This window comes from Manis javanica, chromosome 13 (genome assembly GCF_040802235.1).
Source record: "Manis javanica isolate MJ-LG chromosome 13, MJ_LKY, whole genome shotgun sequence".
NCBI classification, from domain to species: domain Eukaryota; kingdom Metazoa; phylum Chordata; class Mammalia; order Pholidota; family Manidae; genus Manis; species Manis javanica.
This window is the reverse complement of record NC_133168.1, coordinates 92,813,465-92,829,499: the sequence shown is the minus strand read 5'-3', so window position 1 is coordinate 92,829,499 and position 16,035 is coordinate 92,813,465. Positions and strand designations below refer to the sequence as shown.

General features: G+C 57.4%; 3 protein-coding genes across 4 annotated transcripts in view; 2 read left to right on the top strand and 1 right to left on the bottom strand.

Moving 5' to 3' along the window:
* LOC140843068 (uncharacterized) overlaps positions 1-16,035 on the bottom strand; it is a 180,798-nt gene that overhangs the window by 46,243 nt on the left and 118,520 nt on the right. The gene's annotated exons all lie outside the window — the stretch shown is intronic.
* LOC140845818 (PAT complex subunit Asterix) lies at positions 5-1,516 on the top strand. 2 transcript variants are annotated; one of them, XM_073220905.1, is made up of 4 exons: positions 5-197; positions 318-423; positions 928-1,025; positions 1,237-1,516. In XM_073220905.1, the coding sequence occupies exons 1-4, from the start codon at positions 148-150 to the stop codon at positions 1,295-1,297; spliced, it is 315 nt and encodes a 104-aa protein (XP_073077006.1). In that variant the 5' UTR covers positions 5-147; the 3' UTR covers positions 1,298-1,516. The 2 variants fall into 2 exon arrangements, with proteins under 2 accessions (XP_073077006.1, XP_073077005.1); XM_073220904.1 differs by having other exon boundaries at positions 1,119-1,516.
* On the top strand, positions 2,195-15,009 carry LOC140845772 (lysosomal alpha-mannosidase-like). Its single transcript, XM_073220761.1, has 24 exons — positions 2,195-2,375; positions 3,072-3,174; positions 3,333-3,506; positions 3,824-4,025; positions 5,320-5,390; positions 5,672-5,817; positions 6,265-6,381; positions 7,417-7,502; positions 7,586-7,706; positions 7,790-7,868; positions 8,038-8,147; positions 8,338-8,445; positions 8,743-8,859; positions 9,494-9,667; positions 10,836-10,933; positions 11,022-11,139; positions 12,304-12,422; positions 12,512-12,613; positions 12,795-12,882; positions 13,061-13,141; positions 13,521-13,748; positions 14,054-14,209; positions 14,303-14,405; positions 14,795-15,009. Exons 1-24 carry the CDS (start codon positions 2,223-2,225, stop codon positions 14,908-14,910), a joined length of 2,970 nt encoding a protein of 989 aa, XP_073076862.1. The 5' UTR covers positions 2,195-2,222; the 3' UTR covers positions 14,911-15,009.

Sequence of the window (16,035 nt, the reverse complement as noted above, 5' to 3'; positions counted from 1 at the left end):
CTCTGTCCACTCGCTGGAGGGAGTCCTGGTCGCTCCCGCTAGGAACAGAAGCGCGAGGGCTGCGGGTGTTACTCTAAAAGCCACCCTCGCGTTCCATGTCGGAAGCTGCAACTCCAGTAGTGGAAGAGGCACCACGTCCCACTCGCTATGTCCGCCAACAGTATGTCGGACCCACGGCGGCCGAACAAAGTGTTCAGGTGATGACCCCAGCATCATGGGAACAGGGCTTGGGTGTTGGGCAAGGGACCAGGGAAGCGCTTGTCCATCCCAGGGGCGGAGCGGAACTTGAGCACCTCTGACTCTCGAGTCGGCCGCAGGTACAAGCCCCCGCCGAGCGAGTGTAACCCGGCCCTGGACGACCCGACGCCGGACTACATGAACCTGCTGGGCATGATCTTCAGCATGTGCGGCCTCATGCTCAAGGTGGGCGGGGCCGAGTTTCCTTTGTCGTAGTTCCGCCTGTCAACGAGGCTTGGGAGCGGATTCGGAATGTCACTGAGCCAGCGCCCAGGGGGCTGGGCCTGAGCTTGCGCGGAGGAGGGGTTGGGGAAACGGTAGGCGTAGAAAGCCACAGCCTTGGGGAAGTCGAGGGTCTGGGTCAGGCGGGATATCAGTCTGAGGGTGGGGCCAGGCTATAAAGCAACTTGGAGGGGCTTCGTGGAGGAAGGGTGAGGTCCTTAAGTATGATGGTGGATGTCAAAGGCCAGTTTTCTTAACCTTGAGGGTCCCTGGTGGGGTCAGAGACGCAGGACAGGCAGTAGAACCAGAAACTGGGTACCTGGACTAGACTATGGGGATGGAACTCAGGGATTCCTTGGGTGCAAGGTCCAAGCTGCACCAGGAATCAGGTGCCTGGGAATGTTCTTGTAGGAGCTCATTGGTGTGCCTCTCACTGACCTAACCCACCATCCCTGTGTCTTTCGCCAGCTGAAGTGGTGCGCTTGGGTCGCCGTTTATTGCTCCTTCATCAGCTTCGCCAACTCCCGGAGCTCTGAGGACACTAAACAGATGATGAGTAGTTTCATGTGAGCCTGGGCGTGGAGAAGGCGGGACTCCTGAATGAGCGCAGGGGGACCCATGCCTGCCCATCCGGGACTGCCACCACTCTTCTGTTCCAGGCTGTCCATCTCTGCAGTGGTGATGTCATATCTGCAGAACCCTCAGCCCATGACGCCCCCCTGGTGATGTCAGCCTAGAGGAGTTACATCTTAAACCCCTCTGTCCACCGTCCTCCAGGCCTGGGCCTTGGCTGTTCAGCATATTGCACTCAGCTCCTGTCCTGGGCTTCCCTGGGTGAAGGAGTCTCAGGACCTCATTTCGTGGATGAAGGGAACCTGGTCCTTTCCCTGGGATCCCACTCCTGCTGGGCCGGAGAGGGGCATATCCAGGCCTACCCCTCCTGCCTTCCCTCCCCACCCTGCCTGCTGCTGGGGGAGATGCCGTCCATGTTTCTAGGTGTATCCACTCGTTTTCTTGTTGAAATCAGTTCTTAATAAAGTTTCGCCTTTTGGCTGTACCCTGGGACCTCTTCTGTGCATTGCACATGCTCTTTCTGGTCGGGAAAGGGTTCCAGTTCCTCCTTTCAGTAAGGCCTCGGGTAGGGCCCCCAGTCCGGAGCCTTCTGGTGGGTCACTGGCTTGTCTACAAGCCTCGTGCCCTAAGTCAGCTGTCAGAGACAGGACAGTTATCCCTGGCGTCAGGCAACCCAGCAGATGGCCCTGCTGATTTATCAAGAGAAGTGGGGTAAAGGCAGGAAAGACTGAGTCATCCCCCGCCTGCTCACTCCTCACTGAGGACGCCTGTATCTCCAAGCTAGAGGCCTCCCATTCTTAGCATTCCAAGGGCATTTCCTTTATCCAAAGTCTTTGTCCCCGTAGCACAGAACAGGACCCCCATCAGCCACCGCTCCTAGCCAAGCGAACACTCCAGCTCGTAGGCTGACCCAGCGCTTGTAGGAAAATCTGAGACCTCTGCGCGCAAGGGAACAAAGGGGCACTAGGAAGTCACACGGTGAGGCTAAAGGCATCTCTGACCCAACCGCGCCCCCAAGGTTAAGCCTCCCTGCACACCTGTGCCTCCGCTACTTCCCCTGAGCTACGGCCGCTGTCCCGTGACGCCCCCGGCTGCGCCCTAGCCACGCCCGTGTCAGCGCCCATTGGCCAGGCCGAGTTATGGGGCGGAGCGTTCTGCCAGGCGGAAGCTCCTGGGTGTGTGAAGGAGCAATGAGGGCCCAAGCGCGGCCTGGTGGCGTCCGCCGCGGGGGCGCGGCGGGGCTCAGGATGATCTTCTGCGCGCTGCGGCCACCGCTCCCTCCTCTCTTTTTCCTTATTTTGTTGTTGCTGGCGGCGCCCGGCGCACGGGCCGCGGGATACAAGGTGAGCATGGCCGGTAAGCGGAAGCGGGAATGTACACGAGCCAGAGCGAATCCCCGAGTAGTGTCCGGAGGGTCTGTTCTGCGGGTGCCTAGTGAATTGTTGCTAATATGACAGTGTGGTCTGAATGTGTGCTTTATGTCGTTGAGAGGTCTGACTGTGTGCGTCCGAGAATGGTAACGTCGGGACCTGCCTCAGCTTCTGGGGGTCAGCCTACCTGGACTTTGCGTGCATTTAACTGTGTAATGGGGCGTGTGTGTGTGTGGGGGGAGCAGTTGTGTGTGTGTTGGGAGACTGGTTGGGAGCTAAGACTCGAGTCGGCCCGCCTCGAGTTGCAGTCTGGCTGGGTGACCTTGGGTACGTCACTGTGCCTCTCTGATCCTCACTGCTCTCCTCTGAAGATTGGAGATAAGTTTGCCCACCCTCCCCAGGTGGCTGTTTGGTATTTACAGATGCTTAATAAACATCAGGTACTATTATCTCTCTGGAATGCGAATGAGAGCTGCCCTGAGGGGTTGTGCCAAGTGGGAGTTGCATCTGTGAGCACAACTGTCTGAGTGTCCTCCGTGGGATGGCCTGGCCCCATCCCTGAGTCACTCACCCCTAGATCAAGATTTATCTTGTGCCCCCACCCCAGCCTGCCTTTTAACTTTGGGACAAGTAACAGGGTGTGTGAATGTGTGTTTGGGGTCCTTGCAGACATGCCCCACCGTGCAGCCGGATATGCTCAACGTGCACCTGGTAGCTCACACACATGATGATGTGGGCTGGCTCAAGACTGTGGACCAGTACTTTTATGGCAGTGAGTAAAGGATGCAGACTGCTGTGGCCCCTCTGAGTCCTGCAAATCCTTTCCGGGTTCTGGACATTAGGGTGGGGGCAATGCCCAGCTGTGGCCCATGCCTAGGAATGTTCCCCTTGGCTCGTTACTTCCTGATTGCTTGACCCCTGTGCCCGCAGTCCATAATGACGTCCAGCACGCCGGTGTGCAGTACATCTTAGACTCAATCATCTCTGCCCTTCTGGAGGAGCCCACCCGCCGTTTCATCTACGTGGAGATTGCCTTCTTCTCCCGTTGGTGGCAGCGGCAGACAAACGCAACACAGGAAGCTGTGAGAGATCTGGTGCGCCAGGGTGAGCCTGCCTGGAAGAAGTGAAAGAGGAAGCCCAGGTCAGCTGCATGTGCAGACGGTTTGTGCATGTGGCTCCGCCTGCCTGGAATTTCCCTTAATTTGGGGAACTCCTAGGCATCCTTCAAGGTCCCACATCCTGTAGATCCTCAGGGGAGCCTGCCATGCAAGGGGCCCTGTGTACCATACCTGGCTACATTGGCCTGGGAGTGAGGCCTCTTTCCTAGGTGTGCAGGCAGGTCTTCTCATTGTCTGCATTGCCAACCCCGCCCCCACTCCTGGCTCTGACAACTGACCCGGCCTTTGCCCCTCCCGGCACAGGGCGCCTGGAGTTTGCAAATGGAGGCTGGGTGATGAATGATGAGGCAGCCACCCACTACGGAGCCATCATAGACCAGATGACACTTGGGCTGAACTTCCTGGAAAATACATTTGGCAATGACGGGAGCCCCCGCACGGCCTGGCACATTGACCCCTTTGGACACTCTCGCGAGCAGGCCTCGCTGTTCGCACAGGTGCTTTTCTGACACCTCTGGGACCCTCCATTTGCTCCAGCTCCTACCCCAGCCACTCAAGCCCCGCCCTCCCCTGCAAGCTCACGTAGATCGGGCCGGGTGCCCCGGCCTGCTGGCCCCCTGAGATACTATCCGTTGAGTGCGCTGTGAATCTCACTCCTTTTCTCCTCTGGCCTTGGCCCTGCTTTGAGCTGACTGACCGCGCTGCAGCTGGCTTCTCCCACTTCCCTGGCCCCATCCCTTTTGCTATGATCTGGGCTCCTCCCCAGGCTTGGTGGCAAGTGGCAAGCCTGCCCTGCTTTTCAGCTGGCTTCATGACTTGTGCCAAGCCCGTCACCTTTCCATGCTCTGAACCCCTTCCACCCTCAGGCTGCAGAAGAGGGAAGGCCTCCTTGAATCAGGCCCCCTTTCTGTGCAGGGGAAGGTGGAGGTGGGTAGTAGCGTGGGTTTCCCCCGTCCCCCACGCTGGGAAATGGGCTGCGGCCTCACATGTTTTAGAACTGTCTCTTCTACCTGTGCTCTCCCGTCTGTTTTTCCGGCAAGGTGAATCTGATGAGATAGGGTTGATTTTCAGGTGCCAGGAATATCAACCCTCTGATTCCTTTCGGTTTCTGTTTGAAAATCTGAGAAAAAACAAAAAGCGGCCGCTGTGTGTCTAATCTGTGTGTGTCTCTGTTTTTTGTGTCTTTCATGTGCCTAATAATTGTTATACTGACAAGGGGACAGACTCAGACAACCCCCTAAGTGTGTAAATGAATATATCTTTCTACCTCCGGATGGTATTAATGAAATTGATTTAAAGACAAGCGCTTGTGAAAATTGAGTGTTCTAAAACTTCCAGAAAACCTGGTAAAAAAGTGTTAAGCATTAATGCTAATTTGAGTTTGCCTGAGGCGGGCATGTCCTGGTAGTTGTCCGCTGCCTGAGTTTACCTAGAGTCATTTGAGTCATGTTATCTGCTAAATCTTTTAAGAATAGAATGCTTAGAAGCTTGGCTTTGTCTAGTGTTCAGTGGGGGTCTTGTGAGTAGGCTAGCATAGTTGTTGCAGGTAGGTGAACTGGATAAGTGTGGCAAGTGAACACCTTTTAAATTGTGTGTTGCAGTGTGTATGCCTACCTGCAGCCTGAGAATCTTTGTAGTAACTTAAAGCCTTAGAGTTTTGTTAAGTTGAGAAGATGTGCTCTGTGTTTGCTGGGAGATTGTGCTGTGAAGCTCATGGTTGCAGAAATTGTAGAATGTGTTCGTGAGTTTGTTGGTCTAGAAAATGTTAGTTTGACAGTTTGCAGTGTCCTGCTTCTCAGTGTTCTGGAGATGGAGCAGGTGTGGCGGGCCAGCGCCAGCCTGAAGCCCCCTGCCGCAGACCTCTTTACCAGTAAGGGGGTGGGGTAGGGGCAGGGCGGGTCCCAAGGGCACGTGACCTGTGCAGCCACACAGGGCCCCAGGCTCAGGAGGGGCCTGGGCTTCCTACCATACTCTGCCCGCTTTGTCTTGAAATTTTTAGTAACTTGTAAACAAGGGTCTAGCATTTGCATGTTGCACTGGGGCCCCCGGAGTTCTGAAGTCCTTCCCGAGGGAGGGGCATGGCTGACTTTGACCCCAGGCACGGGTCTGGGGCCCTAGGCCACTCCCTGAGCCTGCTGCGGCCCCCCGCAGGTGTGCTTCCCAACGTTTACAACCCACCTGATAACCTGTGCTGGGACACCCTGTGCTCTGACAAGCCCTTCGTGGACGACCCGCACAGCCCTGAGTATAACGCCAAGGATCTGGTTGCTTACTTCCTGCCGTTGGCCGCTGCCCAGGTAACCCTGCTGTCCAGAATCTGCCAGACTGGTGTACATAATGCAGCGGCGGCGTGGGGGGGGGGGCTTCCCATGGCTCGGACATTCCCTAACACCTCCTCATAACCCTCAGAGGAAGGCAGTGTTCCATTCACTGTCACCACGCCCCCTGGGTTTGGGTGCATTCCTAATTAGAGAATGTAGGCCCCTGGGCTGCTGCACACCCTCGCCACGGTCATGAGAAAGTATGGCGCAGTGGTTGCACCAGACCCCACAGGGCATACTTTCAGCTGCCCAAGAGAAGTGGTTGGCCCAAGAGAATTACTCAACAGCTTGTGGGGTCCCTTGTGACACCCCCTCATGCCTCTACATCCATGCACACTCTTGGCCATATATGAACCGAGATACAGCTGTACGCGAGGTGGCCCAGGGCACTCTGACCGGAGGAATCATCCGTCCTGCCTGCAGGGCCAGCATTACCGCACTAACCACACTGTGATGACCATGGGCTCGGACTTCCAATACGAGAATGCCAACATGTGGTTCAAGAACCTCGACAAGCTCATCCAGCTGGTCAATGCCGAGGTTAAGTGTGCTCACCCCATGTGCATGTGTGTGTGTGTGTGTGTGTGTGTGTGTTCCTAGGCCTTTGGTCATGTGCATAGCTCTGGGTACTGTCTTGAGTTTTTGACTGCCACTGTAACAAATTACCATAAACCTAGTGGCTTAAAATGACAGAAATAATATTATCTTACAGTTGAGGTCAGAAGTCCATCACAGATCTCACTGGGCTGAAATCAAGGTGTCAGCGGGGCTGCCTTCTGGAAACTCTCAGGGAAAGCTTCGTTGCCTTGTTCAGCTTCTGGAGGCAGCCCACATCCCTTGGCTCATAGCTCCGTTCTGCCATCTTTAAAGCTGGCAATGTAGCATGTCTCTGACTCTGCTTCCGCAGGAAGGAAGACTGCCACATCTTTTACTCTCGCGCTTCTTCCACCTTTAAAGACCCTTGCGATCACATTGGGCCTGCCAGATAATCCCAGATAATCTGTTTTAGGATCAGCTGATTAGCAACTTGAATTCCCTCTGCAATTTTGATTTCTGTTTGCCATGTAACATAATGTCACAGGTTCCAGGAATCAGGACAGGGACGTCTGTGGATAGCCATTATTCTGCCTGGCGTGAATGTGTTGGTAGGGCTGCTTAGAGGGACTTCACCTGTGGCTGTGTAGGCAGGCAATCACTCTCACATCAGCACAGAACCTTGTATCTCCTCTCCCATCTAAGAGACCCCTTCCCATAAAGTCCATCCTCAGAGTCATCTCTGGGCAAAATCTCTACGTCCTCACCTTCCACTTGCTTCCAACACTGCTGTTTCACTAGAAACAGCTCTCAGCTTATTCTTGCATCCCTCAAATTGTTTCCAGGCTGGTAATACTTAGTTTTGGCCGACATTGATTTCACACCTTGGCCATTGGTTTGTACTCAAAATATGTATTAAGAGAATCTGAACCAACCGGATGCATGAATATGTGCACGTGTGTGAGTATGTGTGTGCTCACCTGTGGGCCGTCCAGGAAGGTGCTGACTCCCATGGGCTCACAGGTGCACACTTCCCCACAGCAGCAGGCCAACGGGAGCCGCGTAAACGTTCTCTACTCCACACCTGCCTGTTACCTCTGGGAGCTGTACAAGGCCAACCTCACCTGGTATTTGGGGGTGCTGGGGAGCTTTGGGCTATTGGCATGCCCTGTGAGTCACGACCCTGCCCTTAGTGTCTCTGCTGCTGCAGGCCCGTGAAAGACGATGATTTCTTCCCCTATGCCGACGGCCCCCACCAGTTCTGGACGGGCTACTTTTCCAGCCGGCCAGCCCTCAAACGCTATGAGCGTCTCAGTTATAACTTCCTGCAGGTAGTTTGACGCCGGGCTCCAGTGGGAGGAGACTCAAGAGATCCTGGTAGGCCTGGTGCCCCAACATACACCCTGTTCCCTAGGTGTGCAATCAACTGGAGGCGCTAGTGGGCCCAGCGGCCAACTTGGGACCGTATGGTTCGGGAGACAGTGAACCCCTCAGTAGGTATCAGTCCAGTGAGGGTTGGAGCTGGACACCTGACCTTCGCTGCCCCCTCGAGTACCTTCCTAAAGCCTCAAAGAACCCTGCCCGCCCGCACATGACCTTTCGCATCTCTTTGGGGTCGGGCCAAGAATCCTGAGGAGACCCCACTCGGCTCACTGCTTGCAGATGAGGCGATGGCCGTACTCCAGCACCACGACGCGGTCACCGGCACCTCCCGGCAGCACGTGGCCAACGACTACGCGCGCCAGCTTGCGGCTGGCTGGGGACCCTGCGAGGTGCGCGGGGCGGACCTGGGAGGGGCGGGGCCTGTAAGGGGCGTGGCAGAAGGCGGTGGGATGGAGTCTAGAAGGGCTGGTGGGAAGAGGGGCAGAGTCAGGGGCGGGGACAAGAAAGGGGCGGGGCCATGGATGGGAAGAGAACAGCGTGGGTGTCCGCGCGAGCGCCTCTCTCTGTGCTCCTGCCCAGGTTCTCGTGAGCAACGCGCTGGCGCGGCTCAGCGGCTCTAAGGAGGACTTCGCGTTTTGCCGCGAGCTCAACATCAGTGTCTGTCCGCTCAGCCAGACTGCGAAGAGCGTGAGCCGGCCCGCGGCGGCGGCGGCGGGGGCGGGGCCCGGAGCGCCGGAGCCCGCGGGCCTGGGGGCGGAGCTCGGAGTGACAGAGCGCGTGGGGGTGGCGCCGCCTGCGGAACTGAGTTTGGAGCGTCGCTCCCGGGCAAGGTCCCCGCGACAAGATCCCCGCGACACAGCGAAGCTGGAGCTGGGCCCGGGCACCACGTGGGGGTTTGGATCGCCAAGGGGCGTGCCGTGCGTGGTGGGTGCATTTGGAGAAGGCCTGCTGTGACCAGTGCCCTGTCTGACTCGCCCTCCCCAGTTCCAGGTGGCCATTTATAACCCGCTGGGTCGACAAGTGAAGTGGATGGTGAGGCTGCCGGTCAGCAACCATGTTTTCGTCGTGAGAGACCCCAGTGGCACAATTGTGCCCAGCAATGTGAGCCGAACTGACGCATATTCTTCCCATGAATCACCCACTCCCCCCACCCCCCAAAACTCTCCACAGTGACTTACCCCCGCCCTTGGAAGGGTTTCTGCCTTCTCCCCCATGGCCTGGCCGCCTTCCTCCCTTAGGTAACCCACCGGCACACATACCTCCCCACGCCGTGAACGCTTCCTTACAGGGACTTTCTCTTTCCCCTCTGAATGTTCCCCCTCTGTGCCCCTTATCACACCCTCTTGGCAAACCTATCCCCCCACCCCGTACTTTCCCATGACATTTTTTCCTATTTATGAATATTCTCTTAATCCTGAAAGGTCTCTTCCCATGAACCTCTTGCTTTCCTAAGAATCTACCTTTCCCACACTCCCCTGCCTCAAGGGTCTCTTCCCCCACTTAACCCCTCTCGTCTCCCCCGTCCCACAGTCCCTCCACTGACCCAGTGGGTTATTTCCTCCTTTCTCTGTCTTTAACAGAATTTCTGACACCCCCCACCCCTGCCCAACACCTAAATTTCTTCTCCCTATACCTGGACTCCTTCCCTTCCTGGAGTTCGGCTGCTTCCTGGCTGGCTGGCTCTGTATGTGTACTCACAGCCTACTGACTCGGTTTCCCTCCTGCCTTCCCTGAGGTGGTGATAATTCCCAGCTCAGACGGTCGGGAGCTGCTTTTCTCAGCCTCCGTGCCTGCCCTGGGCTTCAGCATCTACTCAGTAACCCAGGTGCCCGGCCAGAGGCCTCAGGCTCACAAGCTCCAGCCCAGAGCCCAGAAGCCCAAGCTCCGTGTCTTGGTCATCCAAAATGAGGTGAGACTCCATTCAGATCCCCTTCCTGCTCCCATAATAAATTTGAGGTGTCACGGTGTGCTGCATGGACTCTGGGGTCAGCGGGTCTCGGGCCCATGGTCTGGCATTACCAGGCCCCCATTCTGTGTCCTCACAAAGGACCACCTGCCTGTGAGCCTCAGTGTCCTTTCCTGAGGCTGTTCTGAGGGCCCAGTGTGATCATGGGTGACATTGCACAGATATGCCAGATATTTAAGGAAGAGACCGGTTTGCAGATGAAGTGAGGTATTTCAGAGACTTGAGGGAGGGAGGTGCATAGCCATGTGGTGGCAGAAGGGCCCTGGCGGGAAGGGAACAGCAGGCATAAAAGCCCTTGGGCTGGGAGGTGTTGGGTGTTCTAGGAACGCAGTGTGGCTGAAGCGGGAGGGGGAGGGGGTGCGGGTGCGGGCAGGTGACGGGTGGGGCCATGTCGGCCTTAAGGGTTGAGGGGAGGACTTTGGCTTCTACTGTGATGGAGCCCCAGGGCTGCATTAAGACTGTCGTGGGCCCTAGCACTTCTGCCTTTGTGGGGCTGTTCTTCCATAAAAAAAAGTGTGAAAAGTTACACTGCATGAGGGTGTGGTTGTAAAGAGGAATATTAACCAGACAGGCTTTATTATAATATATTAGGATGACATTCAAATTTTCTTCTGATTCTGAAATTATTTTAAAGAATAAAATATAATATTAATTTTTATTAAAAATATACATTTAAAAATTTATTGATAAAACTATCAGTTATTCATTGTTATTTCCGTGGGCCCCTCAAGGTCTGGGTCGTGGCACCCTCGAGTTCCTCTACACAGGGCAGCCCAATTTGTATCTGAGCCCCTAGGACCAGACTTAGGGTGTCACAGGCGTCCTCTGGTGGCTGCGAGGGGAACAGACCGGGGGTGAGCACAGAAGCCAGAGACTAGGAAGGGGGTCGCCGCACTAGTCCCAGTAGGCGACAGAGGTGGGAAGGAGTCAGACTGAGAAGAAGGTAGAATGTAGAGCTGATGGGATTTGCTAATAGGGCCAAGTGTGAAGAGTGTGACCGGGAGAGAAGCAAAGGGCGGACTTCAGGGTGTTCTCCTAAGAGCCAGGAAGGATGAAGCTACCACCGGCTGAATGGATGGTCATTAATGTATGTCTACCCTTTTCTGCCCAGTACATCCGGGCTAAGTTTGACCCTGACACGGGGTTCTTGATGGAGATGGAGAACCTGGAGCAGAATCTCCTTCTGCCTGTTCGCCAAGCCTTCTACTGGTGAGGGGGGACCTCCAGGCCTGGGGGGGCGGGGGAGTGGAAACAGAAATGGGGTCCCCTACCTGACTCTCACCTGCTCTGGCCCCAGGTACAACGCCAGTACAGGCAACAACCTAAGCAGCCAGGTCTCAGGTGCCTACATCTTCAGACCCAGCCAACAGGAGCCACTGCCTGTGAGCCACTGGGCTCAGACCCACCTGGTCAAGGTCCGAGGCCAGGAATGATGAATGGGCTCTTGGGGACGGGTCGTGGGTGTGTGTGTACTGGGTGAGCGTGGGGGAGGACGTACACCTCCATCAGATAAGAGGGTTAAGACCTAATTGAGGATTCCCCCACAGGGCTGATATTTATGGCTGGTTGTGACAGTCATGCTGTGGAAGCACATGCAAAGGCACTCACTGTGGTTGTTGGCGGCATGATCATACTTAGCTTTTGAAACTGCAGGTGGGGTGACCCCACTTGGCCCACGATTAGGGAGAGCCAAGTGAAGTGGAAGAGCTCACCAAATACCTGGGGTGGATATCTGAGGGTTCACACTTGGACAGGGCCTGGGTGGTTCTCGTTTAGGATGTATATCTGAGGGTGCATCTGGCTGGGAACAAAGGCTCGTGCTTGTGGGGTTTCCTGGGGTCTCTCATTGACATCTTCTCACGGTGGAAGTGGGGCAGGTAATGGCAAAACTCATATTTGACGCTATTCCCTTGAGGTGAACTTCTGCCTACTTGAGTGACTGTATTAGGACATAGTTTTGCCTGTAGTAACAGTTACCAAAACTAAGTGTGTTTAAAACAAATTAGAAGGATCTTTCCATCTAACAAAGCCTGCTGGGCCATCCAGGGCAGGTGGGGTGGCTCCACAGTCACCCAGTCCCCTTCTGTCTCATTGCTCTGCCTTACTCTACCCTCAGCTTCTACCCCATGGCTCAAGGTGGTTTCTGAAACTCCAGCCATCATAGTTGCATTTTGAGCCAGTGGGACAGGGGAAGGGGCAAGGAGTGTAGTTCACACCACTTTGATCACTTTCCACCGGGCAGCCCACGGTCACATAGCTACCAATAACCTCAGGAAAGACTGGACTACAATAGTCTTTATTCTAGGTAGTCACGTACCAAGTTAGAATCCTGCTCTAAGAAGGGGAAATGGGGTAATGGTGGGCAGTAAACATATGCCACACCTAAGAATTATGTGGCAACAACTGAGGTGGGAAGTGTGGGCATCACACCTCTGTAGGTGGGGGAGGTTCCCAATCTATTAGTGGGGTTGACTTGGATGCAGGCCTTTGTTTTGTTCACAGCAGGGGTGGGTGTTTGCAGGGCTCCCTTCTGCTCAGGTGCAGGTTCACACCTGCCTTCCACCCCCATGTGCCTGCAGACAGCCTTGGTGCAGGAGGTGCACCAGAACTTCTCGGCCTGGTGTTCCCAGGTGGTTCGCCTGTACCCAGGACAGCGGTACCTGGAGCTGGAGTGGACAGTGGGGCCAATACCTGTGGGGTGAGTGGCAGAGGCTGGGATGTGGGGGGCGGGCAAGGGGAGAGTGGAGATAGGCAAGACTCACAATCTTGCAATCCTATTGGCTGTAGTGACAACTGGGGCAAGGAGATCATCAGTCGCTTTGACACTGGAATGGACACAAAAGGGCTCTTCTACACAGACAGCAACGGCAGGGAGGTCCTGGAGAGGAGGTGGGGGTGCCTGGGGGCACTGGGCGCGGTCTGTGGTGTGTTGGGGCTTGTGCTGTGCAGGGGAAGGGGGCATTGGCTGATCCTATGAGTGGGGAAGGGAGAGGGGGAAGGGGAGTGAGGAAACGCTGAGCCAGGGAAGGGGAGCTGAACCCTGGCCTGACTGAACCCCAACCCTCCTCAGGCGGGATTATCGGCTCACGTGGGAGCTGAAACAGACTGAGCCCGTGGCAGGAAACTATTATCCAGTCAACAGCCGCATTTACATCACGGTAGCCCTTCCCGCAGCCTGCTCCCCGCCTCTTCCCGGCACCCCTCCATAGAGTTGGGGTCACCCCTCATTCTGGGCGTCTCCCACCTGTCCCTCGGCATCTCTGCCATCCCCCGCAGGGCCTGCCTGGGGCCAGGGCAGGCGGGCCTTGTCGCCGCTCACTGCCCCTCATCCCTCAGGATGGGAACGTGCAGCTGACTGTGCTCACCGACCGCTCCCAGGGGGGCAGCAGCCTGAGGGATGGCGCCCTGGAGCTCATGGTGCGTGCCGGGGCCGTCCAGCCCAGGCCCCTCCCACTGGACCCCGCCCTGGCCCCCCGCGGACCCTGGGGCAGGTTTCTCCCTAGGCGCCCCACCCCCACCACCCATTTGTGGTCCCCACTAAGCTGAGACCTCCATTTCTGTGTGAGATGTTCGCGCCACGTTTTTCCCCAGCCAGTGCCCAGTGGCCCCTCCAGGCCCCGGCTTGCCCTGGCGATGGCCCGTTTGATCCTTGCCCCCCTGGCCCTCGTCCCTTGCCTGGTCGAGAACCCACATCTGCTGGGGACCCCTTCCCCCACTCCTAACTTCCCTTGAGACCCCCACCCTAGCCCTTACCCAGTTCCTGGCCCACCCCGTCCCTTGGCCGCGCTCTCCGCAGGTGCACCGAAGGCTGCTGAAGGACGACGGACGTGGCGTCGGGGAGCCGCTGCGCGAGGACAGCTCGGGGCTGTGGGTGCGAGGGCGCCACCTCGTGCTGCTCGACAGCGCCCGGACCGCGGCCGCCGGGCACCGGCTGCAGGCGGAGAGGGCGGTGCTGGCCCCGCAGGTGGTGCTGGCCCCGGGCGGCGGCGCCCCCTACCGGCTCGAGGCGGCCCCGCGGAAGCAGGTGAGGGGCTGGGCCCGGCGGAAGGAGAAGACCCCGTTGAGGCCCGCGGCCGGCGGTATCCTAAGCTGGGCGGGGACCCGCCTCCGTCGCCCCGAAGTCCTGGGGAGGCCGCGAACGGCACCCAGCGCCGGGGCGCTCCTGCATCCCGCCGCGACGGTCCTGGCGCAGCCTCACCTCTCACCCCGCCCCTCCGCGCTTCATTCCTCGCCCCCCGAGCCTGGCACCACCCTGCGCCCGGCTAAGCCCCGCCCCTCACCGTGCGAGCCCCGCCTCCCGGCCGCCGCTAAGCCCCGTGTCCATCGCAGTTCTCCGGGCTGCGCCGCGAGCTGCCGCCATCGGTGCGCCTGCTCACGCTGGCCCGCTGGGGCCCGGAAACGCTGTTGCTGCGCCTGGAGCACCAGTTCGCGATGGGAGAGGACCCGGTCGGCAACCTGAGCTCCCCGGTGGCCTTGGACTTGAGGGTGAGGAGGCGCAGGAGACAAGAGGGAGGCTAGAGAAGGGAGAGGGAAAGTTCGCTCCGTCCCCACTCAGCCCGGCCCCTCCACTCCCCGCAGGACCTGTTCTCCGCCTTCACCATCACCTCCCTGCAGGAGACCACGTTGGCGGCCAACCGGCTCCGGGCCAGCGCCTCCAGGCTCCAGTGGACACCGAGCAGGGGTGGGGGGCCTGGGTGGGAATGTGGGCCAGGACCCACTGTAGGGCTCAAGGGTTTGGGGATCTGATAGTCAGATCCAGGTTAGGGGTTTAAGGGTCTGAAGTGGGTCCAGCAAACCAGCGGTGGGTCTTGAGGGCTTGATGATGGAGTTCAGGGCTGCAAACAAGACTTCAGCCTCATCAAATTCTATTTCGGGGGTGGAGGGGGGTGACCTGGGGTTGGCTTGAGGGTGTGAAGGAAGTGGTCAATCAGTGAAGAGCGCTTTGGGAATCTGGGCCTGGTGTCTGGTCCTGGGGACAGATTGGGGGTGGGTGGCTCAGGGGAGCAAGCACAAGGAGGGGCTGAGGCAGGGGAAGTGTGTGCCCCTCACTCCTCCCTTCTGTCTCCCCAGGCCCCGTTCCCACACACCGCCCCTCTCCCCACCGGCTGGACCTTGCCACCATCACGCTGCAGCCCATGGAGATCCGCACCTTCCTGGCCTCGGTCCAGTGGAACGAGGATGGCTAGACCCTCTGCAGGCAGGGCGCTCTCTTCCGAGCCCCTCCTCTCGCTGCTGCTGCCACTAACAATTAAAATGCCACTACTGGGACTCAGGTCAAAATGTGACTGAGTGTGGTTTCTGTTTTTGTTTTCTGAGGTGGATGGAATTTGACAAAGGCCAGCCAACCCTAGCTGACCCTTGACACAAGGCTTTGCAGGAAAGTCACTTGCTGGCCTGAATCCCCATACCAGACTACACTGCTCATAGCGTGCTGTCCTCCGTTCCTGTTTAGCTGCTCCATCCACTCAGGCTGTGGCACAACTATCTCAAGAAGACACTGAGGGCAGGCCTGTGGCAGACCTGGGTGCAGAGAACCAGATACAAGCCAGGGCCTCCCAGACCGCCTTTGGGGAGCTGCGCCCTGAGGGCAAGGAATCTGGAAGGTCCTGGTGGAGGAGGTGGAACCAGAGGCTGGTCCCCAAACGAGGACTTGAACAGGAGGGCTGGAGCTGCGGGCCTCCTAGGAGGCAGGCAGAGAGCCTGGCATGCCCTGGTGTGCTCTGGGGTCCATTACAGAGGAAGGAGACTTGGGGATAAAGGAAGTGGAAATTACTTACCCTCCAACCGTTACCTTCTTGTGCAGGTTCCTGAAGTTGCATGGATGTTGGGGAAGACATCCCAGGCCCGTGTGGACACCAGTGCTGAGGTGCATGCGCCCCTGACTGTTGGATGCACCTCCAGAGAGTATTTCTGCTTCCCTCAGTGGAGAAGGCATGAGCTTGGGCCACCTAGGAACCCCTGGGGAGGGCACCATAGACCTACATGCCAGACGTGCCTCTTGAAAATTTTTCTGTCTCCCCTAAGAAGATGTACCAGAGAGGCCCAAGGAGGGTACCCCAGTCTAATTGCCACCATGCATGGGGTCCATTTGCTGGATGCATGTTCAAAACTTCCAAAGGCAGGCATCGTCCTGGACTGGCCAAGGAGAGTGACTGGTGGGGGTTGCCCTGTGACCTCCCTCAGTCCTGCATGGGCCTGATGGCTGGTTGTACCCCTGTAAACCTCTCTAGCCATCCTTTGGTGATGGGGACTGGGCGCAGGCTAGAAGGAGACTCGGGGTGGCACCCAGGCCAGGCTGTGGTTCTGCATGG

Bases quoted from the DNA above. Each gene is read 5' to 3' on its own strand.
- LOC140845818 (XM_073220904.1), top strand. From the start codon at position 148: ATGTCCGCCAACAGTATGTCGGACCCACGGCGGCCGAACAAAGTGTTC. The intron at 424-927 runs GTGGGCGGGGCC...GTCTTTCGCCAG, and splicing joins TGTGCGGCCTCATGCTCAAG to CTGAAGTGGTGCGCTTGGGT. The intron at 1,026-1,118 runs GTGAGCCTGGGC...CTTCTGTTCCAG, and splicing joins CAGATGATGAGTAGTTTCAT to GCTGTCCATCTCTGCAGTGG.
- LOC140845772 (XM_073220761.1), top strand. From the start codon at position 2,223: ATGAGGGCCCAAGCGCGGCCTGGTGGCGTCCGCCGCGGGGGCGCGGCG. The intron at 8,860-9,493 runs GTGAGCCGAACT...GCCTTCCCTGAG, and splicing joins GCACAATTGTGCCCAGCAAT to GTGGTGATAATTCCCAGCTC. The intron at 11,140-12,303 runs GTCCGAGGCCAG...ATGTGCCTGCAG, and splicing joins CTCAGACCCACCTGGTCAAG to ACAGCCTTGGTGCAGGAGGT.